The following is a 22,703-nucleotide window of genomic DNA, read 5'->3' as shown; positions in this document are numbered from 1 at the left end:
TCTTCTAGATGTTCTAAATAAAAGTTGGCAAGAGCAGGAGAAAGTGGACTTCCCATGGCTGTTCCTTCCACTTGGTTGTAAAATTTGTTTTGACATAAGAAATATCCAGAATGCATTACGGAATCAAATAACTTTATAATATCTTGTGGGAAGATGTTAGCAAGTAATTCTAAAGTCTCTTTGAGAGGTACATTCGTATATAAAGATTCTATATCAAAGCTAACCATAAGATCTGTAGGTTGTAAAATGATGTTTTTCAATTTATTTAAGAAATCATCAAAAGAGTTTTTCAAAAAAGAGCGTGTGTTGCCAATGTGTGATTTCAATAATTTAGATAGATATTTGGCTATGCGATAAGTAGGAGAATCAATACAATCCGCTATAGGGCGAAGAGGAATATCTGTCTTGTGTTTTTTTTTGGTAGACCATAAAACCTTGGAGGCTTTGCAAAATGAGTTTTTTGTCTTTCAATAGTGTCTACATCCAAACTTATGATTTCATCTAGTAGGGAATTTAATTTCTTCAGTTGTCTGTTGGTTGGATTGTAATTGAGTTCTTGGTATGTTGAGCGATCTCGAAGTAAAAGGGAACGTTTTCTTCTATAGTTTGAAGAGTCCATAATTACTGTCGCTTTCCCCTTGTCAGCTTTGGTAATGATGAGGTGACTGTTGTTTCTTAAGGAATGTATAGCTTTCTTTTCAGAAGGAGATATGTTCGAAGGAGGAAGCTTGGCTTTAAGTAGCGAAGAAGCAACTTCTAGACGGAGAGCATTAGCTTTTTCACTTGACAGATTAGAGAGGTTCCGTTCGATATTAACTAGAAAATCTAGATATGGAATATATTTAGGGACTATAGAGAAATCATGTCCTTTTGAGAGGATGAGTGTTTCATTATTGGTTAAAGGCCGACCGGATACGTTGACGATCCAATTATCTGGAACTTGGAAAGGCTTGATTTGTTTACCATGGAGATTGAAAAAGACAAGTTATCTTTTTTTAGACGTCCTTCTCATCTGTTCACCTTCTGGTATTCTTACAACAACAACAACAACAACAGTTTACAGAAAACCAACTTTTACAGGTCGTTATATTCTCAAAGAATCTGCTCATCGTCCTTGTCAAAAAACAGGAATCATAAAATGTTTAATCCGACGAGCCAAAACTAACTGTTCAACTTCTCATTTATTACAGGAAGAACTCTTGACTATCAAACATTACATGAAACGAAATGGCTTCTCCGAAAAGAGTACACAAAATCTTTTCGATTCTTACAATCCAACACAGAACAGTAAAGATTCAATACGCCGAATTCCAATTCCTTACATTTGCGGAATTTCAGAACCAATTTCAAGAATTCTGAAGAAATATGATTTAACAGCCACTTATACTCCTATTAACAAATTATGCATCTATTTTCCTTCATCTAAAGATAAACGCTCAACCTTGTCTCTGCCTGGTGTGTATCAAGTTCCTTGTAATTGTAATCTTTCCTACTTTGGACAAACCGGACGTTCCATAGAAAAAAGAATTCAAGAGCATCAGTCATCAGTTCAACACAACAAACCTGAGAAATCTGGATTAGCTCAGCATGGATTAGAAACAAGCCACAATATCCTTTGGTCCAAGACTCTCCTCTTACACAGATGTCGCTACAAATTTGAACGTTTATTTAAAGAAAGTGTGGAGGCCTTACTTCAACGTCCTAACTTGAATCGTAATGACTGTATATCTATATCAAAAATTTGGGAAAGTTTAATCAGGATAACACATAATTTTTTTTTTTTTTGCAAATTTCGTATATTAGTCTAATGTTATTTAAGATTATTGTATGAATTTCTGAATTAATAACTTTAATTATGAGTTTAAAAATGTTTACTCTTCTAATACTAAGCGATATGACATCACGCGGCTCGTTCTATGTGTGAATGATCAATTGTTCGTATTCCACTTTGTTTTTTAAAACTATTCCTATGTAGCTACTGAAGATGGTCTGTAATATTCAGACCGAAATATTTGGCAAATTAAACATTATTCTTGTGTTAACGTGTATATATTTCTAATCATTATGTCACAAGTATCGTTAAAAAATCAAGTCAGGAATACTGACCCAGCCATAGGTCTGATTCGTCAGCTATGCCGGTTCCGGTGTCCGGATAAAATTTGGGGGGACTGAGATGGTGCCGTACCTCCCCGTAAACGGGACTCACCGCCGTGTATCATCATACGATTATTATTAGTAGTAATATCAAGAAAACTGAAATAGAGAATTAAGTCATGCCTAGATAAAGTGTCAGAAATCAGAATGCCGATAGAAATTAATTCAACTATTGATGACGATGATGAAGGATTAAGACTGGATACTTACTAATTTCTAAAAGCTAGGATTAAAAGGGCTTACTCCCTTTCGAAAATGAAAAAAGTCTTAGATTAAATCCAATTTTATAAACAATTCGATATCTTATAATGCTTATTTTTTGTTTAATAATACAGTTCAAATCACATCAGTGGCCGTAAGAGGGCGTTTTTCAGTTTACGTATTATTCTTCGAAAACTCAAAGCTAAATTAATGTACAGTCAATCAATCAATCAATCAAATCAATCAAAACAATCCATTTTATATTTATTTAGAGAACCGGAAGTAGCTAGTTTATCGGTAACAAAAATATAAATATGTACGGAAGGGGGCTAAACTCTGTGTTAAAAATCTGGTGAGACTTTTTAAATATTATTAGTAAGCTTGAAGCGTTCGCCCTCCGATATAAAACTACTTTAATTATAAATTATAACAAAAAAAAAAGTATTCATTCTGAACCACTAAAAATTTATGTAGGCGAGCAAGCTTGCGTGATTATCAATAAAATATTTCCCCCTTAAGCGTACGGCACACATCTTTCATCAAATAAATAAGTACATAAATCAATGAAAAATCAAGTGATCTTGGAATTTATGAAAGAAAGTAAAGCTTGCTCACAATGGACCAAAATAAACTTCGAGCAACAAAGAAGCCTTAATCCCACTCTGTACAAGTAATTTAAGCAGGTTCTGCGTTGAATAAAATATTTCGCAGAGGTGAGAAATGCAAATAATCAATGCAGCACCATGACAGTAAAGAGATAAGTGCCTTATTAGGAAACGTGCTGTGTTTGTTCAGCAGATAGTGGATGGACAAACAATGTCATTTTCCCCAATATAAACAGAAGGGACTGCATCACCCTGAAACAACATCACGATTTCAGAAACGACTTGCGTGATTTTTTTTTATCCCCCGGAAGCTTTAAGACTTCCTGTCGACAGTGTGTCAACAAAGTCGGTATTACTGTTTATATCGGCCAACCCTACAGCAAAACAAAAAAAAAAAAAAAAAAAAAGCAAAAGAAAGCTCGCCTGTATCTCCTTTCTTCCGATTTTTTTCCCTTTTTTTCCCTTCTTTTTTCCCTCTTTCTTTAGTTACACTTGTTGATGTGATTTAAGTCAACTTTGGTAAATCAGGAAGACTGAGCATAGTTAAGACTACTTTTGTGGAGCTCAAACAATGTGTAGAATACGCAAATGCAAAATGATCAGGGTTCGAAACAACAGCGACACTTTATCAAGATAAAGTGCCGCTCGCACATTGGAGGTATAAGTCTGTATGAAATAAGTGTTGTGACCTGCATACTTATTAAATAACATTACCGTATTCATTCGCATTACTTACTTTTTCATGATTTTTTTTTCTAGTCTACATAACATCAATTATTAACGTAAGTTTTTTGAATATGGAACTGCAGATCAATGAAACTATAGATAGTTAAAGTGAGGAAAAAAAAAGAATTATTCTTAATATCTAAATGATTCTAACCGACCAATAGCTTACTATTGTAACAGTTCGGCTTATTTTATGCATGTATACTCTACCTGTGCAAGGATAGCCGACCGTCTGACAATATATGCTGGTAAAAAAATCATAAGTGAACTCTCTCTATGATATAATGAACTAATATTCAATAAAGAAAAGTTAGAGTAAACAGAACCTGAGTGTTATTCTGTCATATTACAATTGTAGCGATGATGTGTGTGTATGTGTGTTGTAGTGAAATCACTACCGCACACAGTGAATGTTGTCAAAACTTATTGGTTGAGTCCTGCGCTGTTCCTTTGTAAAGAATATTTTTCAGAATTTTTCAGAATTATAAAATAATAGTTCTTATAAGAGAACTGATATTGCTGATTAGGATTATGCGAACGTCACGAAGATAATAAAACGAGTGAATTGTGATAATACATGTGTTTGTGATTCTGGCGGTTTGCTTATTTTGTGAGAACAACTCCACTATCTGAACGACTGGCTAACTCATCTTTCAGTTGTATATTATTTTATCTTATTTTTACGAATGTGAATCTATTACAAAAAGTCGTACCTTTGTTTTACATCCAATAAAACTAAGGGTTAATCCAGCTTAACTCCTCTAGGAACTAAATATGGTACTTAGCCAAGCCACTTCAGCATCCTAATAAACAAGGTGATGGTCTCATACCGGACGATGAAAATCATCTGTTATCTAAAGGCGTTCACAAATATGTATACCACAGTATACGATTTCAACCTACAACTTTTGGGCAGAGCCGAGATGCTATCATTTATCTAACCAGGCCGGCTATTGAAACACTATTAAAAATATCGTTTAAATAACCTGTCTTTCGAAAGCTAAACCCAGATCTTTCCGGGTCCAAATCAAGTCTTGTTCTTCTGAATGGGCTAAGGAGGCATTTTTTAAAAAAAACTCTACGTTATTCCTTACTTAAAATGAGAAAAAAACCGCTGATTTTTCATTTCATTGAGAAGAGTCTAATATTAAAAAAATAAATAAAAACCCTAATGTCCAACCTTTTTCTTAATCATTGAAACAATACTTACCTTCTTTTTCGACTACGCAAATAAACAGCCTAAAGCTTCAAATTCTTTACGTGATTATTTTAATTGAAAATATTATTTCCTCCTAACAGAACATCGTACCATCATCTGCATATGCGGAATAGTATACTAAAACGGAATATACTATTCAATGCAAAAAGGACTACTCACACAAAAAAGTAAATAACCGGATTCCTTTTTAGAATGCTGGTTTTTTTGTTATGTTTCTTTTATTATGCTGTCCTTCATTCTTTACTATTTATTTTTCATTATTCATAGGAAACTGTGGCAGATTTATTTCATTTTCATCAATTATTTCTTCACTAACTTAGATAAGGTGGGGCTTAATGAGTTGCATTATATAATTCCTTTAGTTATATTAATCCATTCCACTTGCCTTAGATGCTTATATATCCATAATTACAAGTAGTTTGTTATATTTTAGCATATTTCTTATTTTAAATTTGCTTATCATATCTTTTTAACTGTACATTCTCAAATACTTCAGCTAGATATGGAAAGCAAAAATAGAGGGATTTACTATGTTCTCTTCTAATATTCTAATGATTCTAATTATAACGATTTCTAGGTCGACAATGGATGCAATATAAATATTGCATCTATTTTTGACTTAGGTTTCGAAATCTTTATTGCTTAGACAAGATAGGTGCGAATCCTGCCCGGAACGCGCAAAAACCTGCATTAAGGACGCTACAAATGAAGTGAGTTAAGTGGGCGATATAATGTTTGCAGAGTTTTCCCTTTCAAAGTAGGATTTTTATTTTAAGGAACAGGCAAAGCAAACTAGCCAGAAGAACACACGCGATTAACTGGCTTCATAGCCTTAGTTGCTTTGGACGTGGTTCCAAACAACAGCTTATCGTATAATTCTATCACATTATTTGATATTTGCAACTATTGTTTATACCTACTTTTAATGTGCTAAGTAAATTTATTTATCTATAGTCTCTTGGATTTCCCTGTCTCCTTTTTTTTTTAAATAGTTGTATTAATAAGCTCTATCGCCATTGATATAACATTTTTATTTCGTTAAATAATTTAAAAAATAATTACAGTACATTCTTCTTCCATTAATTGTTTCCACTCCATCATTTAACAGTTCCTTCATCTTCTTATCTATTCCAGTTGCTTTTCTATTCTTTAGGTCTTTAAGAGATTTTTTTATATTCTTTTCTGTGCAGAAATCATGAAAATGGACTTTCCATTTAACTAATCCAATGGATATCAATTTTATACCTTTAATTTAGTTCATTCTTTTGAATTTATATTATTCTGGATTCCTCTTTAAGTACCCGTAAATCTTGTTCTAATTCTTTGAATAAGTATTGTTTAACTTTTCAACATTCTTGTATAACAAGAATATATATATATATATATATATATATATATATATATATATATATAGAGAGAGAGAGAGAGAGAGAGAGAGAGAGAGAGAGAGAGAGAGAGAGAAAGAAAGAGAGAGAGAATCATTTAATCATATATATATATATATATATTCTTTTGTCTATTCTCTTAGTACAGTTAATTTCTAGGTCGACAATGGATGCAATATCTTAATAAATTATTATTCCCCCTTCTGCTATACATTAATGTCAAATATAATTAATATGTATTTGCGATTAATGTATATCTGTTATTGATGTATATCTATCGGTAATTAATGATTCGTACATTTTCGAGTTCTTCACTCATACACTATAATATACATATTTTTCAGTATTTCTTTTTCCTTATTTCGTACTTACTCGATCCGATGTGGCAGTCCTATCTTTCAAACTTTGGTTTCTTTGAGCAATTTGGCATAACATTCTCTGATAAACTACTAACTTAACCAGAGTACACCTCCATTGTTAGCTGGGTGTATTGATGTAACCTTCATAGTCAGGGTGTGCCCTCTAGAGGCATACACTTCCGGTACACCTCGCCTGTATCATCCTTTTCTTTCAACACCACGATGAGGTGTATGTAGGAATAGTGAAGATTTTTTTTCTCCCCCTTACACAACAGAAATCATGATAAACGATGCAAAAACATTTCAAACGGTTTCAGTGGTAGATGTTTCTCATCATTGCTTGTGCGCCTCCGCTAAATGGAAACAATGAATATCTTAGGGAAAAAAAATCTCATATTAATTCCACACAGAGTTCAAGAATTGTCTCTCTCTTTTGGTTCTACCAAAGATTACGATAGAATGCATTTAAAAATAATAATCTCTTCTGACATATTTCACTTCACTTCAGTGTGTGTGTGTGTGTGTGTGTGTGTGCGCGTGTGTGTGTGCGCGCGTGCGCGCGCGCGCGTGTGTGTGTGTGTGTGTGTACACATCAGAGACTACAGGTCATATAGTACGATACTGTCATGAGGGTAAAAGTTCAGAAAAAAGAGGAGAAAAGAGAATAGGAAGATAGAAGAATCCTACTGATTTTTCTTAAGTAGCTGCAGGTTGTAATCATTGAAGAACACTAGATAAGAAAGAAAGACTATTTCAGAAATTAGAGCAAAGAGGAGTAAGCTTGTTTGGTTTGGTGGATCTGAAGTTGGAATATGAATGAATAATGTTGAATAGATTCTGCTCGTGTTTTTAAGGAGAGAAGGAAAGTGGAAGAATGATAGATGTTAGTTCAACAAAGCAGTACTGATGAAAATACCTGTAGAAAAGGCAGTGACAAGACAGCTATTGGCGTGAATATGTAAGAAGGATTATCAGTTAGCTGAATTGTCCTATTCTGGAGTTGCAATGAATTTCAGGAAGATTTTTGGTATACTACCTAAAATGTAGAAGCAGCATTCTAAGATAAACTATATGAAATCTGTACAGCGTTAGAACTAAGAGATAAAAGATATTATCTGACCTTCCGAAGTTCACAAGATTGTCTTCTCCTTACTAAGAATACCAAGGATATCAGAGTTTAAGGCATCGGTTATGGAAGATATTGAATTTTGCAATGTGTTTGAGCACAACAAGCTTTCTATTTTAGGACGAAGGAAGGAATGATATTCCTGTCATCAGGAAAACTATGGATACGATAGGATGGGATTTGACTTCAGCGAAAGAAAGTAATTATGTATAGGAGGAAAGGGATGGATGAAATTACGAAGTCCTGAGGCACTCTGGCATTAGTAGGAAAATCAGAAGAGAAGAGGCCCGTCATAACAGTAATGAAGAACCGGAGGCGAAATTAGCCACGCAGTTATAACGGGTGGAAGGTAGATTATAAGAGGGTAGGCTGGTAAACATTCATATGTTCCTGACCCCTACCAAAAATGCATAGCCATGTCTAGCAATGGGAGATTGTTAGAACAAAGATGCAATCAATTTTTAAAGAAATAATTTAAAATTAATAATTTTTCTTTAAAGTTTCTTTTCTTGCGTTCATTCGTTATGAGAGATAAGTGGGTAGACCTGCAAAGGTGCAGACACTTCGTACGACGTGAAAAGAAACACTGAGTTGATGTGACATAACAAAGCACAAAGTGATATGATAAATATAAACATCAACAAGACGAAATGCATGGGCATCAGCAAACATCCAACCTCATCAATGAAATTGACACTCAATGGGAAAAATATCGATCAAGTGGCAAGATATAAATATCTTGGTTGCTGGCTTAATGAAAGGTGGGATCCTAAAATAGATATAAAAACAAGGATTGAAGCTGCACGGCAGTCCTCATGAAAATGAGAACATTATTCTGCAATAAAGACCTAAACATGGAAGTCAGATGCCGAATGCTGAAATGCTGCTTGTGGTCTATTCTGCTCTATGGAGTTGAAACATGGATATTGAAGACGACAACCATCAAGAAAATTGAGGCCTTTGAGATGTGGCTATACTGAAAAATGCTAAAGATATCATGGACAGAAAAAATTACCAATGAAGATGTCTTAAAATCCATTGGCAAAGCTAAAGATCTTGTACAAATAATCAAGAAACGAAAAACATCATATCTTGGCCACATCATGAGAAATAGCAAATACCAACTTTTACAAACTATTTTGGTAGGAAGAATTGATGGCGAAGGAACTAGAGCAAGAAAAAGTATATCATGGTTTGACAACATCAAGACGTGGACAAGAAAAAGAAGCACACAATTGCTCTGCATAACGCAAGAACGCAGTTTGTTCGCCAAGATGGTCGCTGACCTTCGATAGAAGATAGCACCATAAGAAGAAGGAGATGTGATAAAGCGCTCTGGACAGGTATGCGTACAAACACCTGCTTTCTGATTATCAGTAATTTTACAGTATACCCAAAATATATTCGTAATGTTGAATTTCACAAAACAGATTTCATAAATCCATTCAGGTTCATTTTGATAAAATTAATAGTAAAAATAATATCTTTTATATTTTATTTCATTAAAATACCTTAAATGCATTTAATTAAAACACCATTAAAACACAGAAGCAGCAGACAGCTAAATGAGGCCTGAATGTTGTGCATCCCTACTCACTATCTATTTACGGTTCATCTGCAACCAATCCAAATAGAGGATATAAACTTTATAGCGCGAGTATCAGTTCTGAGTATGATTTATCACAAATTATCTCGATAGGCACCAATCGGACCAAAAAAAAATCCCCTGCATGTAAATTTAATGCTGCTAATGAAACATAGAAATGTCTTAATTTTTTTTTTTTTTTTTGAAGTTAATATTTGTCACCGACCGAGTACTTGAATGAATAAAAGAACATATGCAATTTCCGTCTATTTAGCGTATCTAGTTGCAATTAATTGATTTGAATTATACTTGTGTTCAGTGACTATGCTATAGTCCTAAATGATTAGTTTAGAATTAACGACACGGCGCTTCATGATACTATGAAGTATTCGGAAATGCATGCATTCAGAAACAAAGTTTTCATGAAATGTATTTTAAAAAATGCCGTTTTTTATTTTTTAATTTAGATTTCCTTGCTGGAGAACATTTTTAATTTTACAGCGGTTATCACGATCATTTTCTCGGTTGGATTGATAAACGGTAATTGTCGTTTTCTTTTATATAGACCCCATTTTCTATTTTTTATAGTGTGCTTATTTTTCTCAAAGTTGTTCAAAAAAAGGCAAGTAATATAAAAGGAATAGAATTTTTTTTAAACTATATGGAAGATAATAATAAAAAAAAAAAGTTTAAGGCGGGTCTAAATCTTCGTCTAAAGAATGAGGAATACGTTTGATGACATCGCCTGTTTTAGCTAGCCTTCGTTTACCCTCTGTCTATGTGGATGCGTCTGCTCTCTCGCTTTTTGCTGTTCCATTTTCTGTCTGTTGCGTTCTTGTATTCTGCGCATCTCCTTAAATTATTCTTAAAGTTTAGTGTTTATTCTTGATATTCTGATAACGCATATTTAATTGTCTACTAATAATGCTTAATTTCCCACTTTCATCTTTTCACCTTTTGAACTACTGAATAGCGATGCATACTAGTTTCGAAGGGAGGAGATCCGAATAAAAGAAGAGCCATTCAAAGTTGACTTTCGCCGCTGGTGTCGGTACTGAAGTGTTCGCGTTCGAGCGCGTGGCGTTGCATTCCTATAAAGTGAGGTGCACGCGCGAGGCTGGAGAAGTTGCAGTTAGCGCCCTAAGTTTATGTTATATATAGTTATCAATCTTATATGATATTAGATATTATATGAATTCAGAGAAGGGAAAAAGTAATTGTATGAAGTCATGTTGCCGTTAAGAAACATATTACTAGAACTTCGTAATCGCAGAGGCAATCGGTGGCCTGGATGGCTTCTTAGCAAAGCAATAACTACTATGCTGCTCTTGACCTTTGTGCTCCTTATAACCCCACCTGTCACCGGTGTGAGTGAGGTAGGAGTTTCTACAAACGTTGATACTAAAATAATAGCATTTGTATAATTTATGTATTTATATCTTTTTCTTTAGTACTTATTGAATGATAATATGAATAGATCAAAAATGCTTAAGCGATAAAATATCTAGAATGTCTTGACCGTACTTAAACCTTAAAACAAATTCAACTCAATATTTTGGGAGACTAATGTTCTAACTTTTTATTGTAATTAAGTGTTAAGATCTGAACATTTAAAAAGTGTAGTTTTCCTACAAACTATTATCTCGATTTCAGAAAAATTGAAATAAAACTTTACGGTACGAAGCTTTAATACCAAATAAAAATTTATTGATAGCATAACTTATCACGAAGAAATTTATTTTATGCATGCAAGTCAACAGAACAAATGATTTAAATAAAAGTTGAACTCAAAATAAGCTTCTAAAATACTTCTCGCGTTGTATTTTTTGTATTTTTTTTTAAACTGTAATCAATGTTACCTTGCTAAGTTAATTATAGATTTCAATCTTAAATTTTTTTTTCCCGTTCATATTTTCATTCTAGATTTTTGCATGTGTAGAAAAAAGTAGTCTGCTGATTTAAATATCTGCAACAATTTACTATTTACTGGTATCCGCTCCTATTCAATTGCGGTCTTAATGCTGAACATCGCTATAATGGTAAATTGTCAAACGATATTTTAAAGCTAAAATACTAATAAGCGACTACTAATATTCTCGAATATTAAACAATAATACGGAATTATTTCTCGTAATTATATACCTCTTCTTATCTGCAGTGCAATTAAAGTTGCTTTTAAAATTGCAGCAGATAGTTAAAGCCATTCGTTAACTAAATATACACATAAGATGGTTTTGACTAAAGATCGACAAATTTCCACAAACTTATAAGCAACTTCAGTTATGCGGAAACGGGGAGCAGTGTTTCTTTTTATTTTTTTTATGAAATTTGTATTTTATTTCTGAGTGCAGAATACAAATTGGAATCTGTAACAACTTCAGTAGTATTCTAAAACTCTATTTCACCATTCTGAAATAGAAGACAGTAAACATTACGAGAGGGCAATTTTGTGAAAGTGCCTTTCACTAATTGATTTGCATTCACTGTCTTCTCAGCTTGTGTTCAGAATGTATGGATGAGATGAAATTATGTTGAGTAAAATTCATAATAAAAGTGGCTTCATTTGCAAACGGACCACGGTTTAATACAAGGGAAATCACTGCTTAAATAATTTAGTGATGTCATTTGTACAAATTTTTTGACACCTGCTTAGAGGAAAAGTAGGTTCATGCTACTCACTAGTACCGTATGATCTCTTCACTCGATATTGCTGTAGACAATCTCTTCTGCCGATCTCGAAACAAGACACCGACGTTATTGACATGAGCAACAGACATCTTTGGCGTTTTCTGTGAATAAAAGCGGCGCTTCTTGATTAAAAGAATTGATTATCATTTTTTCTCTATTCGAGTATTAAGCAAAGTACTCTATAGTTTGATAAGTTACTTTTGGAAGACTTTTCCGTACTTAGTTACTCAAGTAATTATGGATCAATTCTAGGAGTTTTGTTAACAAATATAGCATTAATATGAAAATTCTTCACGGTAAATCATGTGACCATGTTTTAGCAAAAATACCGAGAGAGAGATACTAAACGAGATTGAAAATTTGCTTGTTATGTATACAACATTTTAATAAATTTGGTAAATAAAAACGAAGTATTGCTTTCCCGACTATGTTCTAATACAACTTTCCTCCTAGATTTCTCAAAGTGTGATGTAGTTCAATTAATGCATTTAGAAGTGTTAAATGTTAAAGATAAATGTTAAATACATTTCCGTTGTTTTTTTCCCGCGGTACCAAAGTTAACAGGGCTGTAGCCTCCAGGCACCTGGTACTCCAACAAATATAACCGGTCCTGAGCAAGTGCAGGCTTGCTACAAACTCCAAAGGAGAATGACCATCTACCAATACAGGCTGGTTGAGAAAGAGGATACTTTTATTCTACGGAAGAAGCCGGTGGCGTGACCTTCACCACCCACTGCTCCTACCTCGTAATCCTAAACTTGAAAAGAGCGAAAGATTTCTTAAATTTCCACTCCTATCTTAATCGCAGCAACTCTTCAGATTATCTCTTGGTATACTAAAGTAAAGATACTCCCAAGAATACCCTTTGACTTTACTCTCACTTTTCTTACTATTTTGTTGTCATACTGATTACTCCACTAAGTGTTTGATAATATTTATCACTTTTGAGGCCCTCTTGGAGATAAACCAGGCAAGGAATGAACAAAAGAATAGCCAACAATTATTCAAGAGGTATCGCCAACAAGACAACTTCCTAATTCCACGTCTTTCTCATTTTGCAATGTTCTAAGAGGGAAAAAAAAAAAATCATTTGGCTGCGACATTCATTTGTTTAATTACCGCTGCAAACTATTAGTGAACTTCAGCGCCTTCCGCCGACTTTCTTCTTCGTCACATGCCAACTAATGTGTACAACTACCATTTTCATTGGATGCAAGTGTTTCGCGCGCAACCTTCGGTATGTTTCAGAAAAAAGACCTTGTAGTAGATCATCAGTCGTTTTAACTATTACGCACACGTCTGATCTTGGGAAAGATAGAAATGCTTGTAATATGAGAGGAAGGCAGTGGGCGAGGTGACCTGTTTACCGCCAATTTATTATTTACAATTAGTAATTGTGTATGGAACGATCATGCGTAAGGGAACGCCTTTTTTTTAAAGAACTTGAAGGAGAAAATTAACTACTTATGGGATAACCGAATACTTCTATTTTTTTTATCAGCATTTAATATGAAAGAAACGAAACCCCCGTGTCGGTGTCCGAGAACAGCCGCTTCTCAACGCGGTTTCAGCTGGATATTAAGTGTCCATTTGTAATAATACAGATGATCGCCATCGGGCAGCCTGGTTGGCCCAGTATTTAACGTATCTACTTTCCAACCAACAGGCCATTGGAAAGCAGATACATTAGCCATTGGTTCGAATTCCGCCCTTGGCAGGAATGTTTTTTGAATGTCTCTTTAGATAGTAGATAAATCTTATCGACCGGTGTGCGATCAGAAGTGGCTGAAGTCGCGGTCTGATTGAGCAAGTGGGCATCCACTCACCAAACAGTGGGTTTAGATTCCCCCGGGGGAGGAATGGATTGTCTTTATGTGGGAGATGAATTTCATTTCCTAGTGTTAGACCACCGCTCCGTTTACTTGGAAGCCCGAAGTAGCTTGAAGCTTTCATGTTTGGGCAGGGTTTTCGGACTATGTAAAAAAAATAAATTGCTTACCCGGTCCACAGTACTGATATACTAAGGTTTATAACCTTTCGTGGGCGGAAGACGCATAAAAGGCATCAATGCGTAGTCTCTAGAGCAGTTTCTTTTTGAAATTGAATGTTGTAGCTCATCCACAATACTATATAGGCTGCTTTTCGTGAATATAATTATATTTTGTACAATTGAGTACAAAACAGAATTTTATCTCCGTTGCATTTTTAATTTAATCAAGTATAGAACAATTAAAGTTTAAGGGGAAAAATATTACCGTTTTTCCCGTCCAGTCTGCTGAAAATGTATACCCTTATCTTCTATACTAATATATACTAATTTATTCCTTTCTAGCTAACTAGATACGCTAACCACTCGGCCAACTAGGTTTGGCCGAGTGGTTAGCGTATCTACTCGCCAGCAGGCTGCAGGTTCAAATCACGAAATTTCTGTCATGGACATAAATTTTGATTCTTTTAGGTGGGAGATGAATTTCATCGCACGGTTTGGGACACCTCTCTTATTGGAGGCTTCAAAAAGTTTGGTTTTTCAGATTATGTTAATGCTCGCACACAACATTGATTTGTTATAGGTATTGCCAACTCGAGTGTGAGAAAGATGAAAGAAATATACAGTGAATGAGTTTTTTTAATAGGTGGCAGCACAAACTACCATCTAAGTGTTTTTTTTTTTTCTTTTTTCAGTAGCCATGTCACAGTTGATTTTGCAGGTTTAACACTTAGCTAAATATTTGAATCCGAGTTGGTTGCAAAGCAGACTATTTGCTGTACTGGCGATGCCAGTAGTATATAAATAATAGGTTTGAAGAAATCCTGAAAGCTCATGGATTAACTACATATCTGGAACTTTGAGTTTCCAATTGGTTACACCTGATGCCTTTCGATCTTGACATTTTTGATCTATAAAATGCGTTCCATTTATCTCTAAGAAAATACGTAAACAGTGACAGCTAACACATCGTTAGATTTTATTTTCACTATTAAATAATTTAATCTTAATGTATAAGGTCTGGTTATTTGTAAATGGGGAAAAAATCTATGGTTGATAAATTCAACCCTGGAGTATAGCAGGATGGGTTAAGGAACTGGCTGACATCTAATACTGAATTAATCGAAATACAGGATACTTAACTGTAAGACAAGCTAAATAATTTAACGGTAAATTAGTGACTCATCCGATTGAATATATTTAGTACAGAAAGAATCCTAAGATTGTTAAATGTTACTTGTTTGAATTTCCAGTCTACTTCTTTCCAACCCATGTTCGCAGCAAACTTCACGAGTTGGTAATACATGAAATACCACGAAGTTATAAATTTTGGATGTCTTAAAAACTCATTTTCTTTATTTCACATGACTGAACATTGCAGACTGGTTAAAGCATAATTACCCAGGTTCGTTAATTACAAGGATACAAATACCATTTATGCGCTATCCAAACCATTCTGCCATTAGAAAATGGCTTAAATTCTGCAGTTGCGTGTGATTCAAGAATGAACGAATTGAGATTGTATTTTTCGTACTTGGTGTGATTCACAAGAAAGTATATCCCCCTCACTCGATACACTTATCAAACATACTGAAGGTCAACTGCATTAATAAGGGAGCGTATTGGTTTTATTTGAAGTTTGACACTGGAATATTATTAGGAAGAGGTTATTGTCTCATGTTCTTGGATGTTCATATTCAACTGTGGGAGGAGCGGGTATGAAAATTGCACTAATTTATAGGCTATTAACGGTCGCAGATATTTTTTCAGATGCTTGGGCGAAGTTGTAGTTTAAGAGGAAGTCTTTGTGTACTACTAACACTTTTCCAGTCGTTTTTACATAATTTCGTATGCAGAGATATTTCGACAAAGGTAGATATTTTCAAGAATGCGATCTTCATTGCATTTTCCACACATCGCATTTCTACGGATGTTTTGAAATCATGAAATGTCTTCTGATTTTCACTTTGCATGTTTTGCATACGTGAAGAGAGCCTTAATGGAATGTAACATTCTGACTGGTAGCACTGTTTATTCCAGGATGCTATTAATTTGTGCTCACTTTCTAATTCCTAGCTCTATAAGCAAGGACGAAGTAATTACATTCTTAACTTTAAGACGCCCCCTCCCCCCCGGTTCACAGACTAAGCTATTTCTGGAATGTCTTCATTTAAAAGCTAAACGCAGCCATGATTGCATTATCTAAAATTAAACTTCAAATTGCTATTTTGAATATTACTTATAAGGAAATTTAAGTTCTCTCAGGTAGGGTAATCATGAAAAACATTTTTTAAAAATAAAGAACTATCTTTTTCTTCATATATTCATCTCAACGTATATTTCATAAATCAAATACTGTTTTAATGCTCATTTTGGATCAAACTTAGCATACATAAAGATGACTCTTATTTTTAAGTCTAAAACTATTTAAACCATAAAGCCAAAAAAAAAAAAAAATTCTCTTGAATATAAGGTGGCTGCTTAAGTCTAACTTGCCAAGCCTTCTCTCCCTTTTCCTCTAAGCGTAAGTGGTCCAGTGACCTACCACGACATACTTTTACCAACCCAGCTAGTTCTATGTAAATAACTCAGAAGGCACGAGGAAGTGTGTGCATGCCAAGTTGCCAGTGGCCAAATGGAAAGCAAGGGCAGAAATACTTCCCGAAAGATTTCCCTACTAGACTAGTCACGAAATGAGCCTGAAGCATATTCTTCAAACAATGCAAACTTAAACTAAATTACGAAACTGCCAATTAATTTCATTTAATTTTTTGTTTTGTTTTTTTGTGCAAACGATTGGAAAATGTTCGTTGTAAGTGTATTAATACTCCAAAAAGCAATATGCTTCATTTGTCCAGGAAACCGTTCATTGGTGCAAATTCACTTACCGAATGATTTGGCCCCCCAACTTTAATCATTTAATGAATTAAAATTTGTGGTCAAGTACTACGTAAGCTTAAGAGTACTTCCTAAATCGTATTCTTTGAAATGAAATATTCCCAACTATGGACAGTTTATCTGAATGTCAAATCATGACTTTGCGGGAAGAGTAATAGCTGCGATTTTTCTATATTTGCAAAGAAATGAGTCTAAAACGAAGTTTTTTTTTAATGATGGAAATAATTTATTGCATTAACTATTCACTTCCGTGATAAACAAAAATCTCACTTCAATTGCTCATCTACAGTAAGTCAGGAAAAAAAGAACAAAAGGATGACAAGCGCTGCGTTGTCCCACAATCGACCTCTACTGTTGTATGGACCATCCAAGCATGCTGACTGGCGCGGCAGAACCCGGGATGTCTGGCGCCACTTTCCCAGTACTCTTGTATTAAATGGCTTGCCATGATTTAAAAAGGCAGTGCATACACCCTATTATTGCTTGCCTTTTTCTTATTTGTTTATCAGATCACAGCCGAGATTTTCAAAAACGAATTATTTTGGAAGTAGGAATGGACATTTAGCTCGTTCACTTCTGGAAGTAGGAGTGTAATCTGTCTTTCGAAACATTGTTCTGTGCACGCTAATTATTCGCTTCATACTCTTATTAGTTCAATTGTATCCCCAGCTTTTGAATCAAGAGACCTGTTTTACTTCGAGAACATACTGCATTCATAAATGAAATATTTCATGTTTATGCACCGCTCAAGATTCTCAAATGTTTGTTTTTTAGATTTCGCCAAGGTGATGCGGACCGGATTTAATTTGTTTTCATTTATATTTCAGTGGTATTTCAACGCTTTCCAGTCAGTTCGGAAAACCAAATTAACCCCCCCCGCCCCCATTTACGCGAACTTTCTGGTTACTCGCTGTAGAGATTTATTATAAATGTGAAAGGTCGCAGTTATTCTATTGAGTAATTCATAAACCGCAGAACTCCCCTTAAAAATGCTTGCATACGCATATTTCTGAAGCGAGTTAGTTGTAGGGAAACTACTTATTCCAGTTGTAATTTTAATAATTACAGACTAAAAAAAAATTGAATATTAGGAGTTTCCTGTCAGGCTGCTTCACTATGATGCAGAATAACTATCAATGCTTATATTTCACAGGTGGAATTTATTTTATTTCAAAACCCTGGTGTCCAAACTCTTTCGTCACTAACTCCATGTGGCGAATCGGCACTCCTAATATCGTGTAATAGAGGCAGTATTTAAATACTGAATGCTAATTCCATGGTAAATTTCAGTTTTGAGTTAAAGGAAATGCTGATTATACCTTAATCTCGATAATTATATACTTAGGATGTAAAATAGTGAATTAACATGAAGTTTTAATATTTATGCATACGGAATTTTCGTTGAAACACTTCACTCGTACAAAAACATGCACCTGTTTCCAAAAGAAGAAATAAATGCATGTGGCAAATACTTTGTCAAAATGTCGAATGGAAAAATGGTTGGATACCACTGCTTCGAAGTGAATTGTACACCATCAGATTAGTTTCGTATTGCTGAGGCCATGAGACTAGTATCTTTCAGTTGCGTGCGTTCACCAGCCGTCTTGTTTGTTTTTATGGAGGGAGGGAAAAATCTTGCCACTGCCTTCTGCGAACAGATGAAATGTATACACTCTGAAGGGAAAAACTAAACTCGTTTGTACGAGTATTTAATATTGCTTCAGCAATGGTAATCGTTGATTCCTAGATTAAAGAATCGATCTTCGTTCTTGATAGACTATCTGTGCCTCGAACTAGATTCATGTCTTGTTCTGACAAGCTTCCGAAAATAAGTTTTCGTTTTGAATGCGAATTATGGAATTTAAAGAATCCGCTTCTTTCAGAAATACCTTTTTTGCCGCTTCTGGAAATGACAACCTACGCCAACTTAAAAATAACGTAATTGAATTTTATTCATCTTGTCTGTACACGCTCATTAACCATCTTTTATTACATTAGCACTCATAACATGTAATAGTCAACCAGAGTTTCATTAGGAGCTCACTTCATTTTAGTGATGTAATTTTCCACCTACTCCGTCATTAAGCAGTGGGGGGAATTTGAGAACGAGATGCTGAGAAATTAGTGGGCGTGCGAATCGCCCGTTGGACACAGTATGGAATGATTCAGGGAACGTCTGGTGTTCCAGTTATATACATACTAGACGGATATGAACTTCAACTGTAAATACTTGATATCCGCTAATTAGTAAACTATAAAAAGCGTCCAAAAAAAAAAAAATTCAAATTGCTCGAGTCCAGTAATAAAACGCAAAAAATGTTACTTAATACTTTTTGCCGAAATCTTAATTTCTGTAGCTAGCGTTTCGGATCGCTTCAGCGGGTTCTAGCTAAAAACGAGTGCAAGGATGTATCGCGTAATAAAATTACTGAGTAGAGCATCCATTAAATTCTATAACACGCATACTACCTCAATTTGAAATATTCAGACGATATCAATGAAACTTCCTAAAAGTGGGACTGTTTATGTAGGATAATTGCAAAATATCGATTCAAGAATTCCAGACCTAGAACACCGTGCTTTATTTCCTTTAAGTTAGGTATATCCAGGAATAGGATATCTAAATACCACTAAATTTAGATATCCTACCGTTAAGTGGTCCTCTTGGAACTGTTGTCCTTTAATGTGGCACTTTTCTGAAATTTTAACACTTCCAAACACTCGCAAATGGTAACTGTAGTTGTGCGACGTTTTCAATAAAAATCCGTGTATATGTGTGTATATATAAAAAAACCCGCTAAGATAATCAATATTAAGAATTCCAAAACTCCAGAATAATCCATCTGGCTACGAGAGTACAGAAACCAGTATGGCAACCGTAACACAAGAGCATAAAATGTAAGCTGTTTTACAAGTTTGTTACTTTATATAACATTATCACTGTTTTCTACGATGTGTATTTAGCTATAAAAAGTTTTTAAAAAACTAAAGCATTGTTTTAGTTTTTTTTTCACCCTTAGCGTGTGGGGAACCTCTACTAGTGGTCTGCATCGAAATGAAGAAATTCTCATAAATTACTTGACATGTCTCCATGATGTCACGTACTTTTTTCCTTTCATTATAAGTACGAAAGATTAAATAGTTAATTGCCTACATGAATAAGTTTTCGTGTCTTTTGCATCCCGAAAGCAGCAAAGTTCACACTTTCTGCAACTCCAGTTCATATTAAGATGTTGATTGCGGTATTCGAGTAAGAATTCAGGAATCCTAGCGTTTCTCGGCTGTTTCGTTCACATGAAAATGTTGATTCAGATATCTTGTTAAAATTCGCAAATATTCAAACTAACACTGATGCGGATTCTACAGGAATCGCTCAGTAGAATTATTGAAGGCCACAATTGGCTGCATCGAAATCAATTTTTTCCCCTTAGAAAGCAGTTTATTAAAATATGACGCAAATATTCTAAGGTAGCATTCACCAGAGCCAGTCGATAGCACTAATGTGACGGGTAACTGATACGGTCTATGCACTCCCAAGCTTCGGCTAACGGGAATGATGTAGCACTCCAGCTTTGCAAGTGGAAATGAAGGGAAGGGAAAGCTAATCTCCCCTTTACTCTATTCTTCTGTCCTTCTTGGCGCCAGAAATATGTGGAAGTGCTGTTGTTCCCCCCGATTTGTCAGCCTTTCTTTGGCTGTTACCATAGAAACTAGGTCGTCTTGTCTCGGACGAACAGTCTATTACTGTTGGAAAGCTTTCCCGTCAGCTTTGTTTAATGACTGACATGTTTGAAAAATATTACTTTACTCGTAGTCTCGCATGACTTCTTTAAATCATCCAGTAACTTTTTTAGAAGATATAGCTTTGCGCGATTTAGCGAATATACGTTCAAATAACTAAATGAATGTGAACCGCTAGACTCAAGTGTAAATCTTTATTATGGCGACCACGGAAGTAACTGCGCTTGCGTAAATGGTTATAAAAACTGCAGTGTATTCGTGCACTTAAACTTAATCAAAACACTAATTTCAGGTTAATTTTTTGATTTCCTCTTATCAATCTAATCTCCCTTTTTTCAAGGGAATTTACGATAAATTAGATGTTCAGCGCACTCTACAAGCAACGACGTGGAGACCAGTCTGATTAACAGGTTAGAAAAGTTCTCCTGTTCTTGAATAGTTCTCGCGATTGTTATATATCTAAGCCATATAGCCTGTCGTCATAACTTGTGCCGAGACTGTTACATGAAATGACTTAATCGATAGTCAAGCAGCGTTTAGTGGATGGGTGTAAACAAAATGGCCAGGAATGCCCATTATGTGGATCTGATTTGTTTGGTCGCATGAAACGGCATTCCTGCTCATTTTTACAATAAATTGACGTAATTGTGTTTGTCCGCCTAAAAGGCTCTACCTTCATGTAGAGAAAATAAGTTTATCTGAACGTTGTCTTTCAGTGGTATTGCGAGGTATTCTAAGACAGTTGCATACTTCCATAATCATTGTATGTATTTTGACTGGAGATGTCTTTCTATTAATCGAAAGACGGAACCACCCTCCAAATTTATTTGGATGTCAAGGCCTATAATTTGAACATCCAGATTGGTGGATAGGCTGAAGAGGAAAAGATTAGAATACTATATTGTTTGATTCAACGCGACTTAAACATGTGGCTGGCATTCCTAATGAATTTAAAGAATGAGATGTGAACAGCTGCATGTAGCTATTATCTTTTTCAAGTTTCGTTTGAAAGTACCTTGAAGTTTAAAGTGACCACCATAATATTCCCATAAATTGTTGCTTCTTTTGAACACCAAATAGCTTCCCGAGTATTAAGTTGATTTATAAATTGCGCGCGTCTTTGAGAAGCCCTGTATATATCTAGACTCATAATTAAAAATGTTTCGGTTAAAAAAAATATCTCGGCTATAATTCTTAAATGTCGCTCCCATCTATTAATTTTAGCTGCAGTTGTTGTTTTTTAGGAAATCAGTCTTCGGTATTTAGTGTGTACGAGTTCTTAGAACTCGAGAATGACTCAAGTAATCCCGTACGTTACTAATCTTTAAGCGCTCACTTGAGTTGGAAAAATTCGTCTAAAACTTAATTCTGTTGCACATCATGACCTGAGACGCTTTTGCACTAATGAGAGAAAAAACATCCGACCTTTCAACCACTTAGAAGCGAAAGGCTCTTCATCTTGCTTAACCCGCAAGCAAGTTGGTATCCTGCAACCAGGAAGGCCTTTCTTAAATGGGTTAATTGCCTTTCCTATTCTGAACTTTGGTTAAAGTTGCGGCATGTTACTTTTCCTCTTTCAATGTTCTTTTTTTTTTTTTTTTTTTGCTTTATGCTGGGTGTAACATCTCGCCGCCTTTGGAGTTGTTCGGGCGTCTTTCTTTTCTTTTCATAATCATTAGTTCTTTATCACGATGGAGGCGACTTGTCAACACGGGTGTTGTGCTCGGAAACGAATCGAGCTGAAAAATGTATAAGGAGGCTATTAGGTGCAAAACAGCGGGTTTTAATGTGCCGCTTTGGATACGTAATTACATTTTTACTTTTGTCGGTTTATTCCTTTATCTTTTTCGTAATAAGTGTAGCACTAAGTGAATTATCAATTACTAATGAATTTAACCTGAAGAAATATACTAATATGCTCAGCTTGCCATTACATGTAGGAGGAAAAAAAAAAATTCACATTGCCGTTATGTAAAGGCTGCATAGTCGAATGTTAAACCTACGCAAAGTCCTTGACCCAGCGGCTGTA

General features: G+C 34.9%; 1 protein-coding gene across 6 annotated transcripts in view; it reads left to right on the top strand.

The window, feature by feature from the left end:
• Positions 1-10,476: 10,476 nt before the first annotated feature.
• Positions 10,477-22,703, top strand: part of LOC150109418 (basement membrane-specific heparan sulfate proteoglycan core protein-like) — a 1,783,738-nt gene continuing 1,771,511 nt past the window's right edge. For all 6 annotated transcript variants that reach the window (XM_090413063.1, XM_090413041.1, XM_090413033.1 and 3 more), the window contains exon 1: positions 10,477-10,736. In XM_090413063.1, the coding sequence (XP_090269189.1) occupies positions 10,590-10,736 (147 nt within the window). In that variant the 5' untranslated portion in view covers positions 10,477-10,589. The remainder of the gene's footprint in view (positions 10,737-22,703) is intronic.

This window comes from Typopeltis vanoorti, chromosome 2 (assembly GCF_054136105.1).
Source record: "Typopeltis vanoorti isolate ZY-2024b chromosome 2, IOZ_Tvanoo_1.0, whole genome shotgun sequence".
Taxonomy (NCBI): Eukaryota; Metazoa; Arthropoda; class Arachnida; order Uropygi; family Thelyphonidae; genus Typopeltis; species Typopeltis vanoorti.
This window is presented reverse-complemented; position numbering and strand designations above follow the sequence as displayed.